The 27118-nt window shown below is 55.1% G+C and overlaps 1 protein-coding gene across 20 annotated transcripts in view; it reads right to left on the minus strand.

The window, feature by feature from the left end:
• Positions 1 to 30: 30 nt before the first annotated feature.
• The window catches only part of PLA2G6 (phospholipase A2 group VI), a 72426-nt gene continuing 45338 nt past the window's right edge, over positions 31 to 27118 (minus strand). For 10 of the 20 annotated variants that reach the window (XM_019018251.4, XM_019018254.4, XM_019018252.4 and 7 more), the window contains 12 exons: positions 23546 to 23642; positions 21391 to 21573; positions 17969 to 18077; positions 16774 to 16935; positions 14866 to 14944; positions 11627 to 11790; positions 9299 to 9449; positions 4601 to 4737; positions 4053 to 4207; positions 2020 to 2187; positions 1041 to 1114; positions 31 to 842 (listed from right to left, as the gene is read on the minus strand). In XM_019018251.4, the coding sequence (XP_018873796.2) occupies positions 698 to 842; positions 1041 to 1114; positions 2020 to 2187; positions 4053 to 4207; positions 4601 to 4737; positions 9299 to 9449; positions 11627 to 11790; positions 14866 to 14944; positions 16774 to 16935; positions 17969 to 18077; positions 21391 to 21573; positions 23546 to 23642 (1624 nt within the window). In that variant the 3' untranslated portion in view covers positions 31 to 697. The remainder of the gene's footprint in view (positions 843 to 1040; positions 1115 to 2019; positions 2188 to 4052; positions 4208 to 4600; positions 4738 to 9298; positions 9450 to 11626; positions 11791 to 14865; positions 14945 to 16773; positions 16936 to 17968; positions 18078 to 21390; positions 21574 to 23545; positions 23643 to 27118) is intronic. The other 10 variants (XM_063704742.1, XM_063704738.1, XM_063704736.1 and 7 more) reach the window with 1 other exon arrangement.

Consider the following 27118-nt stretch of genomic DNA (forward strand, 5'->3'; position numbering starts at 1 on the left):
GATCTCACACCACTGCACACACAACACAGGTGAACTTGAATCCAAATGATTTATTTCAGTTTTGGCTCTTAAGCCACTTCCATTGGGAAGAAGAAACTCCCAGGAGTGACCTTTGAGAGCTGGGAGTTCTCGGGGTGGGGCAGTGTGAGGGGCTGGGCCAGTGTGAGGGGCAAAGTCGAACAGGCATCCCACTCCTGCGGCCTGGGCTTTCCCAGCTGATGGGGTGGGGGATACCCCGTTTCTTTAGTCCCAGCCCCCAGGGAACGGAGCAGAGGGCAGAGGGAGTGGGCTGCACCCACCAGGAAGCCTGGGAGTGCCCTTGCTGGGGGCTGGGGCAGAGGCAGCCCTGCAGGCCCTCAGGGAGGCTGGGGCTGGGGGCAGGGGTACGGTTGTGTCCGGGTACCCTTAATGTTTGAGCTGATGGGGGAGTCAGTTGTCCTTGACAGTCAGGGAAAGGGGCCAAAGGGGGCTCTAGACTTTCCCAGCCTGGAATGACAGAAAGTGCTGGAAGGTGGGGTTAGTGGGAGACAGGCCTTCAGGACCAGCCTCGGGCAGGCAGCTTGGCATTCTCCCAGGCCTGGTCTATGGACTCAGAGGTGCCTGGGCCCAGATCTGCCCGGGAGGGCAGTGGCTGGGCCTGGCCTGGCAGGGGCTGAATGGACGAGGTCAGCTGGGGCCGGTGAGAGGCTGGGGACCCTCAGGGTGAGAGCAGCAGCTGGATGAGCTTCTGGAACTCCTCGCGGTGCTCATAGATGTAGACCTCGGTCTCCCAGAGGGCGTTGACCAGCACTGTGTCACTGACCTCATCCAGCATGATGTCCGTCCCCAGCTGGGGGTTCAATCTGTTCGGGCCAGGGAGGAGGGGGTCATCCTAGGATGCTCAGGCTGGGCAGCGGACGCCAGCTAGGACCAGGGTGGGCTTGGGGAACAGAGCAGACCCTTGGGGAAGGGAAAGTCCACACTAGGGCTGGGAGGGGAAGGTCAGTGAGTCCGACCAGGCCAGGGCACGGGGCCAAGGGCTGCGGTGGCTGAGCCCTCACCTGAAGTACTGGATGCCGACCATCTCACACCAGGCCCGTGCCCGGTCCACAGCCCGCCCGTCTGGATCCGTGCACTGGTGAGAAGCAGCCTTGGTGAGTGCCGGGCCCACACCCCGCCCGGCCCGCACCCCGCCCGGCCCTGCCCTGCACTCTCGGAGCCCCAGCCTGGGGAGCCCCAGGCTCTTTCGAGTCAGGCTGAGCCACACAGCAGCAGAGTGGCTTGGGCAAAACCCCTTCCTGGGACTGCAGGGACTGTCCCAGCTGTGCAATCAGAGGGGCAGAGGTCTCAGCAGTGCCCTTTCAGGGATGATGAGTGGGGGAAAGGGTAGCGGCTGAGTTGACAGGCCTCCATGTCCCCTCTCCCTGAAGTTTCCCTCCCTCCCTCCTCTCTCTCTCTCTTTTTCTTTCTTTCTTTTTGAGACAAGGTCTCCTTCTGTTGCTCAGGCTGGAGTGCAGTGGCATGATCACAGCTCACTGCAGCCTCTGCCTCTTGGGCTTAAGCAATCCTCCCACCTCAGCCTCCTGAGTAGCTAGGACCACAGGCACACACCACCATGTCCAGCTAGTTTTTAATTTTTTGGTAGAGACAAAGTCTCATTATATTGCTCAGGCTGATCTCAAACTGCTGTGCTCAAGTGGTCCGCCTGCCTTGGCCTCCCAAAGTGCTGGGATTACAGGGTGGGCGCCCAGCCCGCTCTGGAGCCTTTGTCCATTCTGGGCTTCTACACTGCGCTATGTTTGCAGAAAGGGATCCGCAGCTAAAAAGGGTTTGAAAACCCCCCTGCTGGTGGTCACTGAGGGTCCCTGCCCCGCACTGAGACTCTGAACTGTGGACTCTCTCTCCCTCCAGCTGGCTAAAGGCGATGGACAGAGCCCTGCTGTCTCCTCCGACACCAAAGGCCCCACAGGATGAGGGGAAGCCATCGACCTGGGCTGCAGATCCTGAGGGAAGTGGCCTGGGGGAGGGGCCCACACTCACACAGTCCACCACCATCTTGCCCAGTTCCTTGGCCCCAAAAACAGTCTTGGCCAGCTCCCAGGGGTTGCTGGGACGGAAGACATCCACACAGGTCACAGGCACTTGTGGGGACCTCCCTGTCCCCAGGGAGACAACGATGGAGAGTTTCTTCACCTTGTTGGCCTGACCCTGTTGGGAACAGGACAGGGGCAGTCAGAAGGGACCTTCCATAGGTAGGGGGCACGAAGGGGAGTGTCAAGGGGAGGCCCAAGACTGGGCTCTGGGGCACATGAGAACAGGGAAAGAGGTCTCTGGTGGCAAGAGCACGCCTGGCATGATTTCCAGCCAGCCTCTTGCACGTGACCCCAGAACGGCTGGTGCGGGCATCACATGTCATCTGCTCAGGACAGCATCTGTGTACCAACAGGACCACACATACACCAGCTGCAAGAAGGATCCCGCCCACCCCATCTGATGCTGGCCCAAGTCAAGTCGTGGCCAGGGGAGGAAAGGCAGAGGGTGTTCCTTGGTGTTGGTGATTTGCCAGGTATTTGCATCATTACTTCATTTAATCTCCAGCCAGTCTGTGGAGAGGGCACTGATCACCCAGTTTGCAAATGAGGGCTCTCAGCGAAGCTCAGGCCGGGAAGCAGCTGCGGGGGCCACGTGGTAGGGAAGTAGGGGCTAAGGCTTGAACCCGAGCCCTGGGTGCTGCCTTTTTTTTTTTTTTTCTTTTTGAGACGGAGTCTCGCTCTGTCTCCCAGTCTGGAGTGCAGTGGCGCGATCTCGGCTCACTGCAAGCTCCACCTCCTGGGTTCACACCATTCTCCTGCCTCAGCGTCCCGAGTAGCTGGGACTACAGGCTCCTGCCACTATGCCCGCCTGGCTAATTTTTTTGTATTTTTAGTAGAGACAGGGTTTCACCGTGTTAGCCAGGATGGTCTCGATCTCCTGACCTCGTGATCCACTCGCCTCGGCCTCCCAAAGTGCTGGGATTACAGGCGTGAGCCACCGCGCCCGGCCGCTGCCTCTCTTATTTGTTTCCGAACAAGCTCTGCTGCCGATTTGCTGGATGATCTTGGGTGATGCCTCCCACTCTGGGTCCCAGGCTCCCCATCCGCACGCAATAGGAGAGTGTCAGCTAGTGTCTGACAGTCTCTGCCGCCTGCAGGAAGCCCGCCCTGCCTGACCTGGCCCCTAGAGGGCGCTTCTCTGTCTGCCCAGAGCCTCTGCTGCGCTGCCCAGGACGCCCTGGGGCTTTGGGAAACCACAGCAGCAAGGATGCAGCTCAGGCTCCCGGCAGTGCTGTGAACATTTCACAGACAACAGCATGCCAAGGCCTCGCAGCCTCCCCAGGCAGGCGCTATGATGGCCCCATTCAGTAGCTGCAGTGAGTGCAGGCAGAACCGGGACCCCCAGAGGCGCCCTGGCTCCAGGGTCTGAGCTCAGCCGCCGCGCTCGCCCACCCCGGTCACCCACCGCCCGCCACGCCACGGGGCCTCCCCTAGCATGCTGGGTCCTGCCAGCCTCTGCTGTACCTCCGCAGAGAGAGGGCTGCTGCTCTTCCTCCAGATCACTGATTCTGCACTGCTCTGTCCCCAAAGGCCTCAGGATGGGTCCCCTGTTCCATGGAGCCCTTTCCGAGCCCCCAGGCCTTTTAGCAGAGGCCTCGTGGTCCTCCACCACAGCACTGGCAACCCGTGGGGACAGGCATTCCTGTGGGACTGTCTATCCACAGAGGTAAGCTCAAGGGCAAGCATGTGTCCTGTCCCCAGGCTGGCTCGAGTGGCACGTTCATGGTATGCATGCCGCCCTCCCCACTCATGCACACTTAGAGCACAGTGGTCCTCAGACCCCCCTTAGCGCAGTGCTTCAGGCAGATCCCACCCATGGAACAGGTTCCAGTGAGATCAATTTGCCCTGCGTGCACATATGAATTAGTGCGTGTGTAAAAGCCACCTGCTGTCCTGGGGGTCGGTCCCTAGCACGGTTTGCTGAAACAGGATTGGCTCCAGGGAGCAGTGGGTCCAGGCCCTCTGGCCTGCGGCACTCACCTTGCGGATCAGGTCCTGATTGTATTCATGGATCTCGGTCATGGCATCCAGCGTGGGGTTGTTGGCCAGCAGCCCGCCGTCCAGGAAGCGCCCATTGGGTCGGAAGTAAGTAGGAGCTGCCCCGCTGCTTCGGGCTGCCCGCCACACCAGCTGGTCTAGGGGCGGGGAAGGAGGGCGGCCCAGTGGCACGAGGGACTGGCATAAAACCCATGCACTCCAGATCTCAGGGTGTGCGTGTTGGGGGCTGGGGGTGCGGGAAGAGGGGAGGCTGGGAACTCTTCAGAAGCAGGACCCACGAGGCCACACTGTCTGGCTAGTTCGTCCTGGTGGAAGGCAGGTACAGCTGAGGACTTTCCAGGGACTTTTCTAACCTGCCAGGGGCCTGACAGCTCCCCCGCAATCCCTGTCCTCAGCCAATAAAGACCAGTGCAGCGGGTGGGCTGGTGGCACGGTGAGGGTGCCTGATGGCAAGTGCACGACTCCCACCCACCACCCTGCAGCCTCTCGGGCCAGTAGCTTCCCATGGATGCATCAAACATGGTTTAAACCTGAGGGCTGAGCTGGAGGCCTGAGGGTAACGTTCTGGTTGAAACGAGGCTCCCGGACAGTTTCTGGAGCATCGTAGTTCCGGAAGAGGTGGAGTTCAGCCGGCTGCCGGTCAGACAGTGTCCCTGTCAGCATCACCCTGGAGAGAAATGAGGCAGGAGGACCGCTGAGCCACCCGCCCATCCACCTTTCCCCTTCCCCACCATTCACACCCCAGGGCCTTGGATAGCAGAGTGCCCACTCCAACCTCTATTCGGGATAGGTGGGCTTCTCCCCCCACCATCCCCGCAAAACAGGCTCTCTCCGGCAGTGCTGGAGGAGTGTCAGATTGGTCCAACCTTGGGAGCACAATTCAGCAAAAGTTGGTTTTTTTGAAAGGCTAATCCAATGGAAAAACCTGTTGCAAGACTGATAAAACATGGCTGTTATCTGTTATCAAAATCAGGAAAGAAAAGGGGGCCGCACCAACACACACTGCAGACATTAGAAAAAGGAGAATCGGCTGGGCACGGTGACTCATGTCTGTAATCTCAGCACTTTGGGAGGCCGAGGCAGGTGGATCACCTGAGGTCAGGAGTTCGAGACCAGCCTGGCCAACATGGGGAAACCCCGTCTCTACTAATAATACAAAAATTAGGTGTGGTGGCGCATGCCTGTAATCCCAGCTACTTGGGAGGCTGAAGCAGGAGAATTGCTTGAACCCAGGAGGCAGAGGTTGCAGTGAGGCGAGATCACATCATTGCACTCCAGCCTGGGCGACAAGAGTGAAACTCCGTCTCAAAAAAAAAAAAAAAAAAAAAAAAAAAAATTTTGAACAACTCTAAGCCAATAAGCTTAAAGATTTAGATGAAATGGACACATTCCTAGAAAAACCTCACTTAACCAAAACTAACTCAAAAAGGTATTTAGAAACCCCAAGTAGTCAGTCTTAAAACCACTATAGAAATTAATTCCATCATCAAAAATCCTCCCACCAAGCAAACTCCAGGCCTAGAAGAATTTACTATCAAGTTCTACCATAAATTCAAAATAAAGTCACTATTATACTAACTCTTCCAAAAAAAATAAAAAGAGGAAATATTTCCTCAAAACCCAAAATAGGAAAAAACAGGTCAAGTTCGCCCATGAGCGTGGACACAAAAATCTTTTTTTTGAGACGGAGTCTCACTCTGTTGCCCAGGCTGTAGTACAGTGGTGCAATCTCGGCTCACTGCAAGATCTGCCTCCCGGGTTCACGCCATTCTCCTGCCTCAGCCTCTCCGAGTAGCTGGGACTACAGGCACCTGACACCACGCCCGGCTAATTTTTTATATTTTTAGTAGTGACGGGGTTTCACTGTGGTCTTGATCTCCTGACCTCGTGATCCACCCACCTCGGCCTCCCAAAGTGCTGGGATTACAAGCGTGAGCCACCACGCCTGGCCAAAAATCTTAAACAAAATATGATCAAACTGAACCCATCAGAATTCTCTCTAGAGAAGGCACCAGTAAGAGAGAGTAGGCCTCAAACAGGTATTTGCACATCCGACATTGACAGCAGTCAATTTACAACTAAAATATCCATCAATGGATGAATGGAGAAGCAAAACGTGTATCCAACAGACAATGGAGTTTTTCAGCCTTAAAAAGGAAGGAAATTCTGACACACACTACAACCTGGATGCCAGGTGAAATAAGCCAGTCATGGCCGGGCACGGTGGCTCACCCCTGTAATCCCAGCACTTTGGGAGGCCGAGGTGGGTGGATCACAAGGTTAGGAGTTCGAGACTGGCCTGGCCAACATGGTGAAACCCTGTCTCTACTAAAATACAAAAAATTAGCCGGGCATGGTGGTGCACGCCTATAATCCCAGCTACTCCGGAGGCTGAGGCAGGAGAATCACTTGAACCTGGGAAGCAGAAATTGCAGTGACCCGAGATCGCGCCACTGCACTCCAGCCTGGGTGATAGAGCAAGACTCCATCTCAAAAAAAAAAAAAAAAAGAAAGAAATAAGCCAGTCACAAAAAGACAAATACTGTATGATTCCACTTACATAAGGTACGGTCAAAGATAAAATTGCAACAAATTTAAAGATGTTAATTGGCTTTTATTGATGAACTGAGAGTCAGGCCGGCCACAAAACCAGAATAGGTTCAAAGAACTCTGGCCTGCAACGTGGTCAGGCAGTGTTGATGGGCTGAAAACCAAAGTGAGGTGTGGAGCTTAATTGGTTTGCCTTGTTTGAATCAGGTGGCCATCTATGATTGATTAAAGCTCAGCTGTTGTAGCTAACCAGAACTCAGCTATTTGTTACATGGGTATATGCCTAAGCTAACTAGGTTCACTTGGCATGAATGACTCCATATTGGTTTCGTCTGTTGGGCCTGGTACAGAATCCTGGTCCAAATCAATTATCCCCTAAAAATTTTACTTAACAGTACCTGGAGCAGTTAAACTCATAGGAAGAGAAAGTAAAATGGTGGTTACTATTTTGAGCATTTCTGAATGATCTTTTCATATTTTGAAAATGAGTCCTTTGATGGATGTATGGATTTGAAATCTTTTCTCCCACTCTGTGGCTTGTCTTTTTACTCCCTTTATGGTGTTTTTGTTTTATTTATTCATTTGGATGGACCCATGTTCTTAATGGAGTAGAATTTATAAATATTTTTTCTTTTTATAGTTTGTGGTTTTTTTTTTTTTTTTGTCTTAAGACAGGGTCTCACTCTATTGCCCAGGCTGGAGTGCAGTGATGGGATCACAGCCCACTGCAGCCTCAGCCTCCGGGGCTCAAGTGATCCTCCCACCTCAGCCTCTCAATTAGCTGGGACTACAGCCGTAGTGCCACCATGCCCAGCTAATTGTTAGTTTTAAATTTTTTGTAGAGATGAGGGTCTCACTATGTTGCCCAGGCTGGTCTCGACCTCCTGGCCTCAAGTGATCCTCCTGCCTCAGCCTCCCAAAGAGCTGGGACTACAGGCTTGAGCCACCATGCCTGGCATATTCCTATTTTTGGGAAGAGGTAGAAACTTCAGGGTCTATGCTTGTATCCACTTCTCTCTACTGCCCCCAAGAATAGCCATGATGTTTTTGAAGAAGGCCAAGGTGGAGGATCTGCTGCCCAGACACCAGGACTCACCACACAGCGGCAGTTTTTTATGCTCTGTGGTCCGGGCACAGAGACAGCTTTCCAACCAGCGGAACAAACACAGCCTGGAGCAGATCCAAGAGCAGAGGGATGCTTGACCCACTGCTGAGGAAGTGGAGGGAAGGACAGACTTCACAGATGGGGCTGGGAAAAATTGGCCAATCACGTGGAAAACATTAAATTGGATCTTGGATTTCACCCTCATACAAAAATCAATTCCAGGTTGATAAAAGACCTCAATGTAAAAGGCAGATCTAGAGAGCCTTCCAGCTTGACACAGCAGAATCGTGTGCTGCTTGGGGGCAGCAAAGGGGTTTATGAATGAGACATAAAAAGCACAAACTAGGCTGGGCATGGTGGCTGATGCCTGTAATGGGAAGCCAAGGCGGGAGGATCGCCTGAGCTCGGGAGTTCAAGACTAGCCTGGGCAACATGGTGAAACCCCATCTCTACAAAAAATACATGTGTTGGCACATGCTAGTAGTCCCAGGCACTCAGGCGGCTGAGATGGGAGGACTGCTCGAACCCAGGAGGTCGAGGCTGCAGTAAGCCGTGTTCACGGCAATATACTCCAGCCTGGGCCCCACAGCAAGACCCTGTTTCAAAAAAAAGAAAGAAAGAAAGGAAAAAATCACAAACTACAAGAAGAAAAATATTTATAAATATTATCTACCTCATTAAGAACATGGGCCACCAAAACCAAAACCAAAACAAAAAACAAAAACCTGGAAACACCACAGAGCAGAAAGACAAGCCACAGAGTGGGAAAAAAGATTGAAGGTCCCTGGCCTTGGACCCTAGGGAAGACCGCAGAGGGGATGCTGGGCCCCTAAGACTGGGGGAGACTCACTTTCAAAATATGAAAAAATCACTCAGAAATGCTCAAAACACTCCTCTTGGAACACACCATTCATCCGGCCCCGAACGGGATGCACTGCTTAGTCCTAGGATTTGGGCCTCCCAAACAAATGTTTCCTGGAAATGTGACTTTCTCCTTTAGTCTGACTTAAATTAGTTCAAGTCTTGTAGGCCTTAAATTAAAGGCAAGACTGAAGCCCTCTGATTATAACCTAGTAGTCCGATCCTGGGAGCGAGTGCTGTCTGAAATGTGAGAAAATGTTTAGCTGTGTCATTTGAAAGGCCAGTGGGTTCCTTTTGCCTGGGCAGCAAAAACCCAGCCTCTGCCCAGGTGGTCTCAGAGAAGGGTGGCCCAGGCTCTCTCCAGGCAAGCCCCAGACCCCTGGCCGGGCAGGGCAGAGCCAGGCAGGGCAGAGCCGGGCAGGGCAGAGCCGGGCAGGGCAGAGCCGGGCAGGGCAGAGCCGGGCAGGGCAGAGCCAGGCAGGGCAGAGCCAGGCCCACCAGGCCACGCCCCTCCTGCGCTCAGCAGGTGTCTGCATGCCCAAGCGAGAGCCACACCCCAGCCCTCTGCCTCCCTGGGAAGGGGGTTCCCTCTGCTCCCCTCAAGCGTGGGGCGCTCTTCCCCCTCCCTCAGCAGAACAGGGAGCCCTCTGTCCCCAGGGAACAGCCACAGTGGGCACAGCTGCTGCCACGGCCCCAGTGCGCCAGGGCTTACTTGGGTTTCCTGACGTCTGTCATCTTGGTGTGCTCCCCAAACTCCCGCTTCAGGAACTCCTCCAGGGGCCCCGACTCGTAGGGCCTGGAGCCCCGGAACACCTCATCCTTCATGCGAAAGTACATACCGCGCATGTAGGCCATGGACTTACCTAGGAACAAAGGGGTCAGAGGCGGGGAGATGCAGCGGCCACACGCAGGGCTCCCGTAGAACAGCCTGCAGAGGGCCTGAACGCAGGAGGTGGCAGGAGGAAGCGGGTTTACCGAGGCCTAAGCAAACCCACATTCTGGGCCCTTCCTTTGCAACCTCCCAGACAGACAGAGAGAAACCCCCTTCCGGCTGGACATGGTGGCTCGCGCCTGTAATCCCAGCACTTTGGGAGGCTGAGGCGGGTGGATCACTTGAGGTCAGGAGTTTGAGACCAGCCTGCCCAACATGGTGAAACCCCGTCTCTACTAAAAATACAAAAATTCGCCAGGTGTGGTGGCGGGCGCCTGTAATCCCAGCTACTCGGGAGGCTGAGAGGCAGGAGAATCGCTTGAACCCGGGAGCGGAGGTTGCAGTGAGCCGAGATCCCGCCACTGCACTCCAGCCTGGGCAACGGAGAGACTCAAAAACCACTGAAGCCCCACTTCAGGAGCCCCAAGGCTCTGCACCTCATCTTGTATTCATGATTTTGTATTATTTTCCTTAAAGAAGAGCCCCTCAAGAGTAAAAGCTTATAAAAGCTAGACCCATCTTGTTTGTCACAGAAAACAAGGAATAGCCCTGTCCTTTGAGCCTTCAGAACAGACAGGGCCAAGGGGCCGGCTGCACCTCCAGGAAGGAGAAGCTGCCCCACTTCCCCCGTGAGGCAGCAAGCAGAGGGTAGCTGAAAAGAGGCTATCTGCCCACACCGGAGGATCAGCCAGGAGACCTCTCAAATCCCCTCCATGGCCCCTGGGAGTCTCAAGACCCCGGATGGGGAAGAAATGGTCCCTGAAGAAGGACATGGCCCTTTTAGAGAAGAAGCTAGGACTCTGCCCAGTCTGCCTGCTCAGACCTCGTGCCCGCCCTTGGACCCTGTGGAAGACCAGAGAGGGGATGCTGGGACCCTGAGGCTGGGGGAGAGAGCTGGGCGCACTGCTGGAGACCCAGTCCTGACTGCCCAATTCACTGGCTGATCCTCTCTGGTTATCAGGTTCCCCATCTGCTCACCCCGCAGGGCTATGGTGAGAATCATCAAAAGGAAATGAAATACCAGTCAATAAACCGCCGTGGACACTAACGTCCCGGCAACTTGACAGATGACTCTCCTCCTCCGCCCATGGGACTCTGTCCCCAGCACCTCCTGGACTGGCTGAGCCCCCTGCTCCTGAGGCTGGGGTATGCCTGGCTCAGCTCTGCATCCCCAGCATCCAACATAGGCCTGGCCCACAGGCCCTGATACCCACCCTAGGGTGGGGAGTCCTCCCCTGGCACCTCCAAGACTTTGCATGACCAGGATCCAGATGTGGGGGTGCTCTGGAGAAAATGGAATCTGACCAGCACAGGGGCAGGGGCACCAGTCAGACATGTTGAGTCCCAGGACAATGCCCAGGGGGTTGGGGGGAGCTGAGGACCCTGATCTGGCAGTGCCCCTCCCCACCTGTCAGCACCTAGAAGCTCAGACAGCTCCACAGAGGAGCCGTCACAACACTGGCCACCCGGCTATCTGTCCAGCAAGCCAGGTGCCTTTGCAAAGCGGCAGTGAAAGGAGACTACACAGTGCCCTGTGGCCTGGGAAGTGCCAGGCTGGGAGTCTAGGGGACTGTGCTCCAGCCCAGCGACCCCATGGATGAGCTATGTGACTTCAGGTCATCCCTCCCCGCCTGGGAACTTAATTTCCCAGTAAAATTTCCCGGTAAAATGAAGTGTGCAGGCGAGGGCTCTGGCATCCTGAGGCTCAGTGGCTCCTCATTCCTGAGACTGCCTGCTGCGTGCACCCTGGGAATGGGATTCCTTATGTGCAGCAGGCTGTGTGGCCCCTGGTGCCTGCTTTGCAGGGGTGAGGGGAGGAGGGGTTAAGGCAATCGATAGGAAACGCTTCCTATGCCGAAATTTCACACAGCCAGCTCTACCCTCTGTGGCCAGAGGGTGGGGGATCCCCAAACCCAAGCCCATGGGCCCAGCCCTTCTCCTTCCAGCCTGGGACCTCAGCACCTGCAGCCCCGCCCCTGCCTCCTCAAAGGGCTTATAGCCCTCCTCTACTCCTCCACTCTCTTTTTGCAAAGCCCTGAAGACGAACTCGGCCCCTTGAGGACACAGGTCTCAGCCCCGCCTGGCCCCATCCCCGGGGGCCGCCCTCACTGTGCAGAATGGCCAGGGCCAGGATGCCTCCAGTGCTGGTGCCCGCCACCCAGTCAAACAGGTCCTTGGTGGCCACACCCGAGGCCTTCTCGATGGCGATGAGGAGCTGGATGATGATGAGGCCTTTCACTCCTCCTCCATCCAGGCACAGCAGGTGGTCGCGGCTGCAGTGGGAACAGCAGTGGGAGAGAGGAGGGTCCTGCCACAGCCCAGTACTTTACATCCACCCTCATAGCCCTTGTCCCCTGCAGCTGTGTCCTGGCAGACAGACCCAGACGGACCCGAGGAACTTCTGTCCTATGCACGACAGCGAGGGTGGGGGTGAGGGCAGTAAAGGAACAAATGTCTAGTATTTCAGGGGCTGGAGAGTGCAACAGAGAAAGGGAAAGAAAGGTCAGGGGATGGCATCACTGACCAGGCACCATCCCAGCAGGATCTCGGCCAGTCTCCCCAACTTGGGACACCTGATTTTGGTCAGTATCAGGCCTGATCCAAAGCAGGTGCCTGATAAAGTCTGTTGGAATTAAATAAGGCTGGGGAAGGAGGGGCGGGGACCCTACAGCCAGGCCAGGAATGGGCAGTGACAGGGTGTCAGGGCCTCCACACAAGGTGGGAGAAGCAGGGGAGGAGGGGGCAGGGAGGAAGGAAGAGGTTCATGCCAGGGGCTATGGGAGGGGTGCTACCAGCATTAGCTCATGTCATTGTCCCAAACGCCTCTGAGGTAGACCCTCCCTGACATCCCTGTGCTTATTTATTTAGAGACGGAGTTTCACTCTTGTTGCCCAGGCTGGAGTGCAATAACGCGATCTCAGCTCACTGCAACCTCTGCCTCCCGGGTTCAAGCGATTCTCCTGCCTCAGCCTCCCGAGTAGCTGGGATCACAGGCGCCCGCCACCACACCCAGCTAATTTTGTATTTTTAGTAGAGACGGGGTTTCTCCATGTTGGCCAGGCTGGTCTTGAACTCCTGACCTCAGGTGATCCGCCTGTCTCGGCCTCCCAAAGTGCTGGGATTACAGGCACGAGCCACCGTGCCCGGCCTTATTTATTTATTTATTTATAGAGACAGGGTCTCACTCTGTCACCCAGGCTGGTGTGTGGTGGTGCAATCACAGTTCACGGCAGCCTCAACCTTCTGAGCTCAAGTGATCCTCCCGAGTAGCTGGGACTACAGGCAGGAGCCACTGTGCCTACTCTCTGTGCATATTTTTGAGTGACGGAGGGAGTGTAGCTCAGAGGTTAGGTGATGGGAACCAAGTCATATGGATGCGGACTGGACCTGGACCCAGGTCTGCCGCCTCCTGAGTCACATGCTCTCCAGCGCGCCCTGACACGTCTCCCCACATCCTGCCTGTCCTCATTGGCCATGCCCTGGGGGAATGCCTTTGTGGTCGGTTCAGTCTGGAACCTTCCTCTGATCTTCTCATCTTCCCATCTCAGCTTGATGAAGCTGAGAGAAGCCTGCCCTGATGCCATCGAGACCCTCCCTCACAGCCCGCCTGCTGCTCCACCTGCTTCCTGGTGGAGGCTGCTTCCATTCCATTCGCAATCTTTCTTTTACTCTCTCCTGCGCTGACCTGGAAGCTCCACCAGGGCAGAAGCCGCCTCTGCTCTGGGCAGCGCTGTGTGTCAAGGGGATGCATGAGGTGCCCAAGAGGGCTGATAAATGGAGGAGGCCTGGGTCCCACCTCTAGGGGTCTTTTCCTGGACCAGGTACCCAGCCCCACAGCAAGCCTAGAGGTGGCAGGGGAGACTACACTGTTGCTGGAGGCCAAAGCAAACTCCCGAAGATGCGGGGCTGGCGACAGAGATCAACCCACAGGGCGCAGGGCTCTGTAGCTTGGAAGGCCCAAGTGGGGAGCTACTGAGGGGTCTCCTGACTCTTGCCTCAGCCCCGCTCCAGGCAGGGTTCTGAGGCTCCAGAATCTGGGGAATCTGCTTTTCCTCCCTTGGGAAACGTGGGTCCCCCCCTCAGGTGCAGCTGCCTCACCTCAGCCCCTGCACAGGTGTGTGTATGTACATGCATGTGTGTGTGCATGTGTGTGGGTGTCCATGTGCATGCATGCATGTGTATGTGTGTGCATGTGTATGTGTTGTGCATGCATGTGTTTGCATGTGTGCATGTGTGTGCATGTCCATGTGTTTGCATGTGGGCATGCATGCATGTGCATGTGGGTGCGTGTGCGTGCATGTGTGTGTGTGTGCGTGTGTGCCCGCGTGCAAGAGCATGCAGGGGGCACAGGGGAGGGAATGCTGATGGGGCAGGGGAACCTCCAGGGCACACAACAGGGTGGCATGGAAGTGAGTGCGAAGTGAGAGGACCCACGGAGCTGCACGATCACTGCCTGGCCCTGGGAGTGGAGCTGCCTCTGATTCTGAGAAGAGAGCTTTCCCTGCAGAGGGCTGGCACTAGGTATAGAGTCCACAGAGAACCCAGAGAGAGCCTGCGGTAGCACAAAGGACGTGGGTTCGGAAGACCCGGCTGTGAGTTGCCACCCTGACACTCACTCCGTGTGACCTTGAGCAAGTCACTTCACCTCTCAGGGGTTCAGGTTCTGCATCTGTGAAACAAGGTTACAGATTCCTCCCTGGGAAGGCTGTTAGGAACATGAGAGACTAATAAAGAATAAATGAATCAACTGCAGCAATCAAGGGAGGTGGCAACAGCACAGTGGCTGGAAACGCATTTGTCCTGGTACCTTGCCGTGCCAGCTGGCACTGAGTCCAAGCACCCGGGATTATGCCTGAAGGGCAAGGCCTGGGCGTCTTCTCTTTGCATCCTGTCACCCAGGCCCGCCTCTTACAATGGGACTAGGTATACAGCAGGTGCTGGGGAAGGCAGCCCACGCCACTATTCTGCAGAGGGAGGTGGTTAAGGAAGCCGGTAGGAGCAGTGGGAAGCAGCTGCTGAGATCTCCCCAGGGGGGACCTAGGCATCTCCCCCTCTTCTAGCCATAAGGAGATCAGGGAGGGAGGCCAGAACACTGAGCCAGCCCCACCAAGTCCAAGAAGCCTGGCACCCTGGGCTGGTCTCCAGAGCCTGCACCGCCCAGCATTAATGAACGAGCGACACAGGCTCTCCATGTTCTGTCTCTGCTGAGAACTATAAGACTAGGAGCAGAGCCACTTTGCCGGCTGTGAGGGTGCAGAGAGTAAAGCCCTGAGCCCACAACAGGGGGTGGGTGAGGGGCAGGAAAGCACACACGTTCCCCCCTCTGCCCCCGATCTCGATCCACTTACGTCCGCTTCTCGTCCCTCATGGAGCCCAGGATGAATGCTGGCTTCCGGGCCCGCGAGATGTGCATGAGATCCTGCAGTTCTGTGAGGCACAGAGCAGGGCATGCTGTGGTCAGGCGGGTCCCCAAGCCCTGCTACCCCAGAGGTCCCTAGATCAAACCTGGGCTGTGCCTCACCCACGGCCACGACCTCACCCCCCCACTCCCCCTGTCATCTGTCCCTTCCCCACAAGAAGGACTCTGTCCCAGGAGAAAGCTGAGCCACAGGCCACAGGAGAGAAATGGGCTGGAGTGGAAAGGGGGGACCACTGCTCTGGGAAGGGCTCCCCACCCTGCCTAGCCAGCTCCCAGGTTCCCCTCAATCTCTTCCTCTTGAAACCCCAAGGCATGAATACCCTTGCGTGTCCTCTTCAGACAAAGTGCTTCTTCTTGCATCGGAGCCGATGCTGCGATAACCACCTGGGGCCTAAGAATTCTTATTCCCTATTGACAGGTGAGGCTCTAAGAGGGTCCATAATTCACCCAAGGTCATTTAGTCAAAAGGCTGAGTCAGGACGTTCCTCAGGGTTTAAGTCCATGGATGAAAGGAGACATCCCTCGTCCTGATCCCAGGTCTGGAAATTCCAGTGGCCTCCGGGATCAGGCCCACCATCCACTCTGTCCATGTCTTCCTTTGTGTCCAAGGCCTGCCCCATGCCCACCCAACTGACTAGCTGCCCCTCCTGACAAGCAGCCCAGTCCCCAGGTGCCTGGTGCAGCAGCCCGCGTGACCCCAACTCTGACAGCCCCCCACCACTGTGCAGAGTCTAGAAGCAGCAAAGCAGAACCGAGGGCTGCGAAGCGGTGTCTCCCCCTCCCCAGGGCACAAGGCTGCACAGTGAACAAGGGAAGCAGGAGAGTGGCCGAGAGAGGCCGGGGACAGGGTGCAGGGGAGGGGGCATGTGGCGTGTGGTGTGTGCGCAGCTAAGAAGGACAAATTAGGGAGTGAGAGCTAGAGCTAATGCCGCATGGCTAGGCTCTGCGGCCTCTCCAGGCCCAGGGCGTTACCCATCTGACGCCGCACCCCAGGCCCACCATCCGGCCTGGCTTGGATGACTGCCTGCAAAATTGAGAGATAAAGATGGGAGGTGGCAGGGGAGTTCCTGGGAGGGGAGAGAGAGGTGGAGCCAGAAGGACTAGGAGCCACGGTCACAGTGCCTCTCCAGAGCTCCAGGCTTGGTCGGGCTACCCTGGCTGAAGGTGCTGCCGCCTCCACAGTGAAGTCTGGCTCACCAAGGACTGGCTCCTGGCTGCCCTCTGTTCAGGGGACCCCGCTCCCAAACAATGGAGGTCCCTGAGTGGGCCAGCCCACAGAAAGTCCAGAGAAGGGTCCCGTCTAGTCTGGGGATGTCTCCCTGGGCACCAAGGAATGCACCGGGGCAGATGCTGGCTGCCTGGCCACATTCAACGTCTGAAAGTCACCATGGGGCCAGGAAGGGGGCACACAGGTCTCAGGCCCAGCCGAGATTCAAACAGTGTGACAGAGGTGAAGCCAGAGGGACAGGTGAAGCCAGAGGGCCCGGGCCCCCAGTCCCCCGACAGCACTCCTCACTGCCCACCCTGAGCGCCCTGGGGACAGGAGGGCAATGACAGCAGCCACCTCATGGGTGCCACTGGAAACGCCCAGGCCTGAGACTGTGTGCAGGACACATTCTCTCAGGGGCAACGGAGCGTGGGACATCAGCCAGGGACACCCTAGGCCTCTGGGATCTGTGGGTTGCTGGCTGCCTAGAGGCTGACAACTCCCGCCCCATCCTCCCCGGCTTCCTTTAGTGACTTCCATCCTAGGGATCCTGTTGCTTTGGTGGGGCCTGCTGTGATCCAGGGGACTGGGAACCAGCTGGAGAAGAGGGAGTTGGGAGGCGAGGCCTACCTAGGTTGTTTAGGCTGATCGGTGGGGGCTGAGCTCTTTCCAGGGAGAAGGGATGATGTGGCGCTGCAGAGCCCTGCTCCGCAGGGACCCCGTGGATGGGTGGGAAGCAGTATTCGGCCCCCACGGTTCTCAGCAGAGTCAAGATCGCCTTCCTGGTGACAACTTGTCATGGTTTGGGGAAGGGGAGATCGCACAGGATCAGAAATGATGTCAACATGCAAAGGAGAGGCCCCTCCTTTCCACACTCCGTCCCCTGTCCCAGCTACCAGGCCCTGGGCACGTGGGCTGCTCCAGAGGCCTCAGCCCACCCTGACAGGGAGTGCTGCCCCCAGGCTGGTACATCCCAAGCAGCTTCCTAAGGCCAGGGAAGGAGGATATGGGAGGAGGAGGTCAGTGTCACCCTGCCCGATGCCTGTGGGAACCCCTTCTTTCCTTCTATAGACTCCAGCCAAGAAAGCGGGAATCCCATGGCCACATTCAGTGATTCTCAAAAATGCTAAAAGTGCTAGTTCAGGGTTCCAAAGGGACTAATGAGCCAGCCAGGGGGCACCTACTCCATTTGATGGATGGGACTGCTGAAAAGGAGGTCACAGATGCGGTGCATGCAGACACACACGTGTGCACTGGCACACACACACTGCTGCCATCAGGTACCTGCCCACAGTGACCCCCACAGCTGCTGAAACCCTCCAGAGCAGGCTCCAGGCCTCTGGTGAGGAGGATCTGCTCTGTCCAGCTCTGAAGCTAAGCCTCACTGTGCGAGCGTGCAGCACATGGCCATGCACTCTGCCCACACAGGCATGCCCAGAGCTCGTGCAGTGTAGTGCATGCACCCTATGGTCATTCTAGCCAGTGGTTCCATCAGTGAATTCCCCAACAGTGGGGAAAGAAGGCTGCTGCTAGCTCTCCTGTCCCCACCCCTGCTGATTGGAATCTTAGCACCCTGAGGTGGGGGGCACAGCACGGAAGAGGATGCTGGTATAGCAAGCCCCGTGGTGGGCCTGCATCTACGGCTCAGGGCCCTTGTGCTTGGGTAAGGAAGCCCCCTCTCTGAGTACGAGGTGCTCCTGGCAGCTCTGAGCAGGGCGGGTCAGCACAGGATGCTGGCGCCTGATGCCTGGGACTTCCCTCCTCCTCAGTCCCTGTATCCACCCAACCCTCACCCCACTCCGGCCCCAGAGTGCAGAGCACATACGTCTGCCGATTTTGGAGGCTAGGAATGTAGGAGTCTCCCCAGAGTCATTCGGGGTGTCCACTTCTGCTCCAAACACGATGAGGGCCTTGATCATCTCCACGTTGTCTTTCTGTTGGAGATGGAGAGAGGGTAAGACGTGCAACCGCCGGGGAAGTGAAGAACAAAGGGGCCCCTGGCTGCCGGCCCCAACCTGTCAACTCACCTAGAGGGCCTCTCCTCAGCACGGGGAGACACTGGAACCCTCCTCACCCCCACCCAAGTCAATCTGGTAGTCCAAAGTCTGCCATTTTATGGCTGGGGACCTGACAAACAGGCTTAAAAGCACCCACAGGGGAGGGTGTAAGAACCCAGGCAGAAACTAGAAGTGACTCGCCCCTGCTCTGCCACCTCCGCCTCCAAAGAAGCAGTGCATCTGTGACCCCGACCCAGGAGCCATGGGGACACAGTAGGTCAGCTGCTGATGGCTTTCAGGAGTAGCAAGGAGAGGGTGGGTGAGGGCAGGGAAGGAAATCTTGCCCACCCAGTCCAGGGTGTCATCCCTGAGGGGTAACCGAACACACATGCCCCTAACGGCAGCCTTCGGGGGAGTGTCCCCGCGAAGAGCGTCACACATTTCCACACCTGGAGGCCAGGCAGGGGCGCAGAGCATGGCATGGTTTCAGAGGACACACTGGCCACCTGGAACTGTGGGCTCTGGCCTTGTCACCTTCCTCTTCTTGGGACCCGATTTCCCTGCCTAGAGAATGAAGCTGTGGGTCTAGAATGGGGTCTTCCAAACAGTTCTTCACATTCTATTAGGACTTCTATGGCTACAGATACGTGTGTGTTTTCAGCATTAACTGTGATTTTTTGTTGTTGTTACTGTTTTGTTTTGTTTTTTCTTGAGACGGAGTCTCACTCTATCACCCAGGCTGGAGTGCAGTGGCGTGATCTCAGCTCACTGCAACCTCTGCCTCCCGAGTTCAAGCAATTCTCCTGCCTCAGCCTCCCGAGTTCAAGCAATTCTCCTGCCTCAGCCTCCCGAGTAGCTGGGATTACAGGTGCCCGCCACTACGCCCAGGTAATTTTTTGTATTTTTAGTAGAGACAGGGTTTCACCATGTTGGCCAGGCTGGTCTTGAACTCCTGACCTCGTGATTCGCCCACCTCGGCCTCCCAAAATGCTGGGATTACAGGCGTGAGCCACCGCGCCCTGCATTGGTTACCTTTTATGGTTGGCACTGGATGGATGGATGGCCATTTATGGTAGTGATGCAACATTTCTCTCAAAATAAATTTAAGTCAGTTTAAAAGTAAGCCAGGCCGGGCGCGGTGGCTCATGCTTGTAATCCCAGCAGTTTGGGACGCTGAGGCAGGTGGATCACCTGAGGTCAGGAGTTCAAGACCAGCCTGACCAACATGGAGAAACCCCGTCTCTACTAAAAATACAAAATTAGCCAGGTGTGGTGGCACATGCCTGTAATCCCAGCTACTCGGAAAGCTGAGGCAGGAGAATCGCTTGAACCCAGGAGGCAGAGGTTGCGGTGAGCCAAGATCGTGCCATTGCACTCCAGCCTGGGCAACAAAAGCGAAACTCTGTCTCAAAATAAATAAATAAAAGTAAGCCAATTTGAAGAGGTGATTAAGTACATAATTGTAAAGGTGGTTGATGAATATGCCAAAAACTGTGAAGATGGGATGAAGATGACCAGAGTCTATCAGCAGTTCTTAAAGTAAGACCTGGGGACCCCTGTGAACACGTGATACCCTTTCAGAGGTCTCACACCCAGCTAATTTTGCATTTTTAGTAGAGATGGGCTTTCGCCATGTTGGCCAGGCTGGTCTCGAACTCCTGGCCTCAGGTGATCTGACCATCTTGGCCTCCCAAAGTGCTGGGAGTACATGTGTACACGAGCCACTGCAGCTGGCCAGTTATTTTTTAAGTTTTTTTAAAAAAATTTAATTTTAATTTTTGTGGGTACATAGTAGGCATATATATTTATTATTGTTATTTTTAAATGAATTAATATTTTGAAAATTTCACACTTTAAATTTCTAAAATGGTAAATATAGATAAAGAAAATCCAGATGATTAAAAAATCTTTGTGATCCCCAATAATTTTTCAGAGTATAAAGGGATCAAATAGGCCAAAAAACTTGAGAACTGCTGAGTTAGATCATTCCAAGGGCCCACCCAGTGCTAAAAATGTCCACAGTCTCAAAAATGAAACTATTTATAGTTTCAGCCTTTTGGGCAACAACATCTCTTCCAAGTTTTGACCTTTGGTATAAAACAGGATGTCCCTGAATGTGTCCTGAATCGGCTTCTTTTAGAGTCCCGGGGGTCTCTCATGTTCTGTCACTGAGACTCAGTAAACAGACTTCTGTACATACGGTATTGCTATAGAAAACGTGCACACGGTGGGGCGCGGTGGCTCACGCCTGTAATCCCAGCACTTTGGGGTGCCAAGGTGGGTGGATCATGAGGTCAGGAGTTCGAGACCAGCCTGGCCAACACAGGAGTTCGAGACCAGCCTGGCCAACATGGTGAAACCCCGTCTCTACTAAAAATACAAAAATTAGCTGGGCATGGTGGCGCATGCCTGTAGTCCCAGCTACTTGGGAGGCTGAGGCAGGAGAATCGCTTGAACCTGGGAGGCGGAGGTTGTGGTGAGCCAAGATCATGCCACTGCACTCCAGCCTGGGTGACAGTGCGAGACTCCATCTCGACAAAAAAGAATACGTGCACACACATATGTCTGTAACACAGTAACGTCCTCCTCTGCTAGGTTTAATATGTTCATACTCTAGTTGTCTAACCAGACAGTAAGGGCTTTGAGGGCAGGAACTGTGTTCTATAATAAACCAATGAATATGCCCGGCACCTGCCACAGGCTGCTGGGCTGCACACTCAGGCTTTGCCTGCCAGGATCTTACAGCCTCCCAGGGAAGATGAGAGCAACACGCGGACCAGTGAAGGGAAGCAGGATGCTCACTCGGGCCAGGTACTGCATGTGTCACTTAGACATTCTGTAGAGGGTGACCAAGTGTCCACCATAACTTTTCCACAACTATTCCAGATAAGTATTGACACCACCATTTTCCAGATGAGGAAATCGAGGCTGACAGGTGACATGGCTTGCTCAGGGCCAGTCTATGGCCAGAGCTGTCATTTTTCCCTCTCGTGCCATGCAAGTGCCAAATGGGGGCACAGGTGGAAAAGGTACCAAAGCACACAGGAGGTGGCGTTATTTTGGGCTGAGAGGGGGACTTGGAAGGCTTCCTGAGGGAGGAGTCAGGGTCTGAACTGAGCTTTGGGTGGGAAGATGATTTGGAGCAGCTGAGGATAGGAGGGAGACAGTGAGGAGGAGGGCTCCAGTCCGGACAGCCCTCCTGCATTCCCACCGGGGCCCCACAGGGCAGGACACGCGGTCCCGGGCTCACCGACATGGCCAGGTGCAGTGGGGTGTTGCCGTGCTCTCCGCGGGCATCCGCGTTGGCCCCGTGGGTCAGCAGCACTATGGCGCAGTCGAAGCGGTTGCGCATCACCGCCACGTGCAGGGCTGTGTTCCCCGCAGAGCTGGTGCTGTTCACGTTGCAGCCCCGTTTCAGCAGCATGCGGGCCATCTGTGGGAGACGGTCAGGCTGAGTCAGCACAGGCACTCAGGGAGCTGCCATACCCCGGGACACGTGGGCACTGCCACTTCTGCTCTGAGAGGCCTACAGGTACTGGGATGTTGGAAAGCACTAGCAAGAGGATTCCAGGGGCAGGCCCCAGTTCTAGGGGGGCCTAGACTGCCTCCCATCCCATCAGCATCCCAAGACTAGGGACAAAAAGCCAAAGATGTGCTGACTGTTTTAAGAGGCTTCTGGTCCTTTCCTAGCGCCAACAGAACCCACTCTCCTTGCAAAGGCTCCTCTGGGGCCTGTCCTGAAGCACCCCGCTCCCTGCATCCCTCCCTGGAACCCTGCAAAGGTATCACCTCTCACTGGGCCTTGGCAATGCACATCCCTGGGAGAGCCTTAGGACCAGGGAGGGGAGCCTGGCTTTGGAGTCACAGACCTGAGCCCAAAGCCCAGCTTCACTCATCCCAGCTGCCTGCGCTTGGACAGGTCACTGTAGCCATGTGCACTTCAAGGCTTCTGTGAAGATGGGAATGCAAGTCCCCACCTCACAGCATGTGATGACAATGAGTGACCAAACCTACACGGAAGGGCCTGACTTGGTGTCCAGCTCCTGGAATGCAGAGGTACCCCTGAGGCTGGCAGTGCCCTCCCTCCTGGCCCATCATATTGAGAAGTAGGCCATGAACTCTGGGGCATCCCATTCCCTGTCAAGCTGTGCTTCCTGGTGATGAGACCAGAGGCCTCCATCCTCCCAGGAGGACAGAGCTTAGCTTAGGGGAAGAACTCAGAGGAGATGCCCAGCCAGGCTCCCTGTGTGTGCAGCTAGGCCCAGCACCACCACCACCACCATCATCATCGATCATCATCATCATCATCTTGATGGTTAATAATGAGTGTCAACTTGATTGGATTGAAGGTTGTAAAGTATTGACCCCGGGTGTGTCTGAGAGGGTGCTGCTAACGGAGATTAACATTTGAGTCAGTAGGGGAACGCAGACCTACCCTTAATCTGGGTGGGCACCATCTAATCAGCTGCCAGCACGGCCAGAATATAAAGCAGGCAGAAAAAATGTGAAAAGGCTAGACTGGCTTAGCCTCCCAGCCTACATCTTTCTCCCGTGCTGGATGCTTCCTGCCCTCAAACATCGGACTCCAAGTCCTTCAGCTCTGGGACTTGGACTGGCTTCCTTGCTCCTCAGCTTGCGATGGCCTATTGTGGGACCTTGTGATCGTGTGAGTTAATGCTCCTTAATAAACCCCCCTTTAGGCCAGGCACGGTGGCTCAGGCCTGTAACCCCAGCACTTTGGGAGGCCAAGGCAGGCGGATGACGAGGTCAGGAGATCGAGACCATCCTGGCTAACACGGTGAAACCCCGTCTCTACTAAAAATACCAAAAAATTAGCCGGGTGTGGTGGCGGGTGCGTGTAGTCCCAGCTACTCGGGAGGCTGAGGCAGGAGAATGGCATGAACCTGGGAGGCAGAGCTTGCAGTGAGCCAAGATTGTGCCACTGCACTCCAGCCTGGGCGACAGAGCGAGACTCCGTCTCAAAAAAAATAAAATAAAAAAATAAACCCCCCTCTCTCTCTATATATATCTCCTGTTAGTTCTGGCCCTCTAGAGAATCCTGACTAATAATACAATCATCATCACGCCACCTTCTATTTGGGAAGCACTTTACAATTTGTGCCGAGTTTTGTCACACACTGCCTTGCCGACTTCACCACATCTCCAAAGCAGAATTCATGGATGAGGAAACTGAGGAACAGGGCGGATCCCCCCGCCCAGCCAGAGAGCAGCAGAGCCCTGCCAGGATCCCAGCTCTTCATGGACTTCTCTGCCTGCAAACCCACTGCAAGGTCAGCCCCCAAGTGCAGGCCTCAGGGTCCTCTTGGGAACCTGCTTCCTGAGGGCCCTGAGGATCTGTGGGGCCCGGCCCCCTGCCCCACCCACCCACCTCAGGATCCACTCACCTCTGCGTTCTTGGCCCAGTGGAGGGGGCTGGCTCCGTAACGGGGGTCTTTGCTGTGGATCTGGCTGCTGTCCATGCTGATGATCATCTCCGCACACCTGGTGAGAGAGGGGCCCTGGTTGGTGAGCGGAAGCTAGGGTCTGCGTGGCGTGGGATGAAGCCAGGACTTGGAGCTTCATCTACTGCTTACAGAGAGCATCACTGCAAACAAAGTTCAGCAAACCCAACCAGCACACTCACCATGGTTAAGGCTGTACTGAGCCCCTCAAGGCACAACTAACCCCCTCCTCCAGGAAGCCTTCCTGATGCTGCCACCAGCAATGATCACCCTCCCTGGTGCTGGCTTTAGAGTCAGATGGGCTTGAAGTCAAGCCCCAGCTTTCTCACTGGTGGCCTCCAGAAGCTGAGCAACATGGAGAGAGTGCTGAGAGGAGTGGATGGGGTGTAAGAAAGACCAGGCATTTCAGAGCCCAGTTCTGTGCCTGGCACACAGCCACCCTCCACCTCCTTACCACACTGTCAGTGAGTCACACAGTGACCTGCATGCTATAGGAAGCAGTATGACAGAGTGGGAAAGAGCACAATTGCTTTCTACTCGGTGCTTGAGGCAAGCAGTGTCCACCAGAGATCTTAGCATCTCCAGCCTCAGAGCAGAGGCCCCGGGTTCACAAGCCTCATTAGGCCCCGCCTGGCCCGAAGAAAGTGCTCCATCATTGTATCATGGGTAGGAATCTCGGTTCACAAGTTCAGCTGTGCAAGGAGGAGACTTTAAAATTTTTCTGGCTGGGCGCGGTGGCTCACGCCTGTAATCCCAACACTTTGGGAGGCTGAGGCAGGCGGATTACCTGAGGTCGGAAGTACCAAAGGACGGAATGCAGGGACTTGAATGGACATTTGCAGACCCATGTACACAGCAGCCTTCTTCACAACAGACAAAAGGTGGAAACAACCCAGGCGTCTATCAGTGAAGGACTGAATGGATAAAGAAAATAGTATTCTGCCTTAAAAAGAAAGGAAATTCTGATACGTGCTACAACATGGATGAACCTTGAAGACATCATGCTAAGTGAAATAAGCCAGGCACAAAAGGACAAACGCTGTATGATTTCACTGATACGAGGTTCTAGAACAGGCAAGTTCTGAGAGACAGACAGGATATGGGACTTATCAGGGGCTGTGGGGAGGGGAGAATCGGGAGTTATTAATGGTTACAGTTTCTGTTTGAGGTGATAAGAAAAGTTTTAGAAAGGGGTGATGGTTGGACAACATTGTAAATGTGATTAAAACCACCGAATTGTACACTTAAAAGTGGTTAAAATGGGCCGGGCGTGGTGGCTCACGCCTGTAATCCCAGCACTTTGGGAGGCCGAGGTGGGTGGATCACCTGAGCTCGGGAATTCGAGACCAGCCTGACCAACATGGAGAAACCCTGTCTCTACTAAAAAATACAAAATTAACTGGGCATGGTGGTGCATGCCTGTAATCCCAGCTACTATTCGGGAGGCTGAGGCAGGAGAATCACTTGAACCCGGGAGGTGGAGGTAACGGTAAGCCGAGATCGCGCCATTGCACTCCAGCCTGAGCAACGAGAGCGAAACTCTGTCTCAAAAACAAAAAACAAAAGTGGTTAAAATGGCAAATTTTATGTTATATATAATTTACCACAGTTGAAAAAACCAACATAATATATCAGAATCATTGTATACTTTCAATAGGTGGATTGTATGGAATAGGAACTATATCTCAATAAAGCTTTTTTTTTTTTGGGGGGGGGCAATTACTAGGACAGCCCACATGGGTTTAATTCCCAGGTCTGGCACTTACTGACTGCCTGACTTTGAGCAAATTACTTAATCTCTCTAAGCCTTGGTTTCCTCATCTGTTTTTTGTTTGTTTGTTTGAGACAGGATATCCCTTTGTCACCCAGGCTGGAGGGCAATGGCATGATCATAGCTCACTGTAGCCTCAAACTCCTAGGCTCAAGCGATCCTCCTGCCTCAGCCTCCCAAAGTGCTGGGATTAGAGGCATGAGCCACCACACTTGGCCCTCAGCTTTAAACGGGGAATAAAATACATCAGCTCTCTGGGCTATAGTGAAATAGCCCATATGAAGGCTAAGCCGGTGGCTGGGACAGCGTTAGTGTTCAGCTGCTCTTCTCTATTATTAGGGGTGCCCAGCACAGGCCCAGGATTTATGCTGCCCAGCTCCCTACAGCCCTTATGCCAGGGCTTGGTGCTCAGCACTAGGCACATGGAGTCAGGCCCAGCTTCTTTCCCTGGGCCCTCTGGAGCCCCCCAAGTCTTCACCCGAGTGGCCAGCTCCGGCTAGTGTCCATGGCTTGGCTCGGGCTCTGCTGCCCCCAAACCTTCCCTGAACTCCAGCTGCCTGATGCCATCTCTGAGCTCCTAGTGCAGCCCCCAGGCATCCTCAGTCTCAGCCTCCATCTCACTGTCTGGGATTATCTGTTTCCCTTCTTCAGCAGGGGCTTAACCATCTGAGAACCGCAGGCACAAACCCAGCTTTGTGGGAAAGGTCAGCTGCATTGAAAAACAGCAGAGGTGGCCAGGCACGGTGGCTCACGCCTGTAATCCCAGCATGTTGGGAGGGCGAGGCAGGCAGATCACCTGAGGTCAGGAGTTCAAGACTAGCCTGGTCAACATGATGAAACCCCATCTCTACTAAAAATACAAAAATTACCTGGGCATAGTGGCGCACACCTGTAATCCCAGCTCCTTGGGAGGCTGAGGCAGGAGAATCAGTTGAACCTGGGAGGCAGAGGTTGCAGTGAGCCAAGATCATGCCATTCATTGCACCCCAGCCTGGGTGACAGAGTGAAACTCTGTCTCAAAAACAAAACAAAGAAAAGAAAAGAAAAAGAAAAACAGCAAGGGAGCTCCTAGTCTGAGCTGTGAGGGAACCATTTGTCAGTAACACTGAGGCTGTGCGATTCTTGGAGGAGGGCTGTGCTGGCTGCCATGTCGATAAGGGATCTCCCTGCTCCACTCAAGGTAGGAGCCTCTTCCTCTGTCTTCTGTGCAAAGATCCTCTTATGTGATGGGACGCTGGACCCACCCAGGATGGCCTGTGTGGGGACAGAGGGACCGGTGAGGGCTGAGGTTGTTTGAAGAGAGAGGAAATTGGTCAATTACAGCTCCTGCCCAGTACAGCTCAGGGTGGCTGGAGACAAGCAAGGGTGGGGCCATGTGCCAGCCCTTTGGGTAGAGAAGAGCATCACCCGTCACCTGGTGTCCACTCAGGTCACAACCTGCAAATGGGGAACCTGACTGCGGGGCTGGGGGTGTTGGTATCTTCTCTGTTTGGTCAAGTATTTCTGAAAGCTCTAGCTCATTCTGGCTGTGCTTGGGAGATTCAAGGAAAGGAGGGTTTGTCCAGGCTTGGTCCAGCCCTTAGAAGGGCTAGCAATGCCCCATGGGGCTAGCAAGGTGGATGCAGCTCCCAGAGGAAGGAACAACCTGAGGACAGGCACAAGTGCCAGCCTCCCTGCCTGAGTGCTGCCCGCCCATGCCTTCTCACTGCTTGTCTGGCACTGCGCTATGAGGTTCTGGGTGGCTG

The sequence above is a fragment of the Gorilla gorilla genome, chromosome 23 (genome assembly GCF_029281585.2).
Source record: "Gorilla gorilla gorilla isolate KB3781 chromosome 23, NHGRI_mGorGor1-v2.1_pri, whole genome shotgun sequence".
NCBI lineage: Eukaryota > Metazoa > Chordata > Mammalia > Primates > Hominidae > Gorilla > Gorilla gorilla.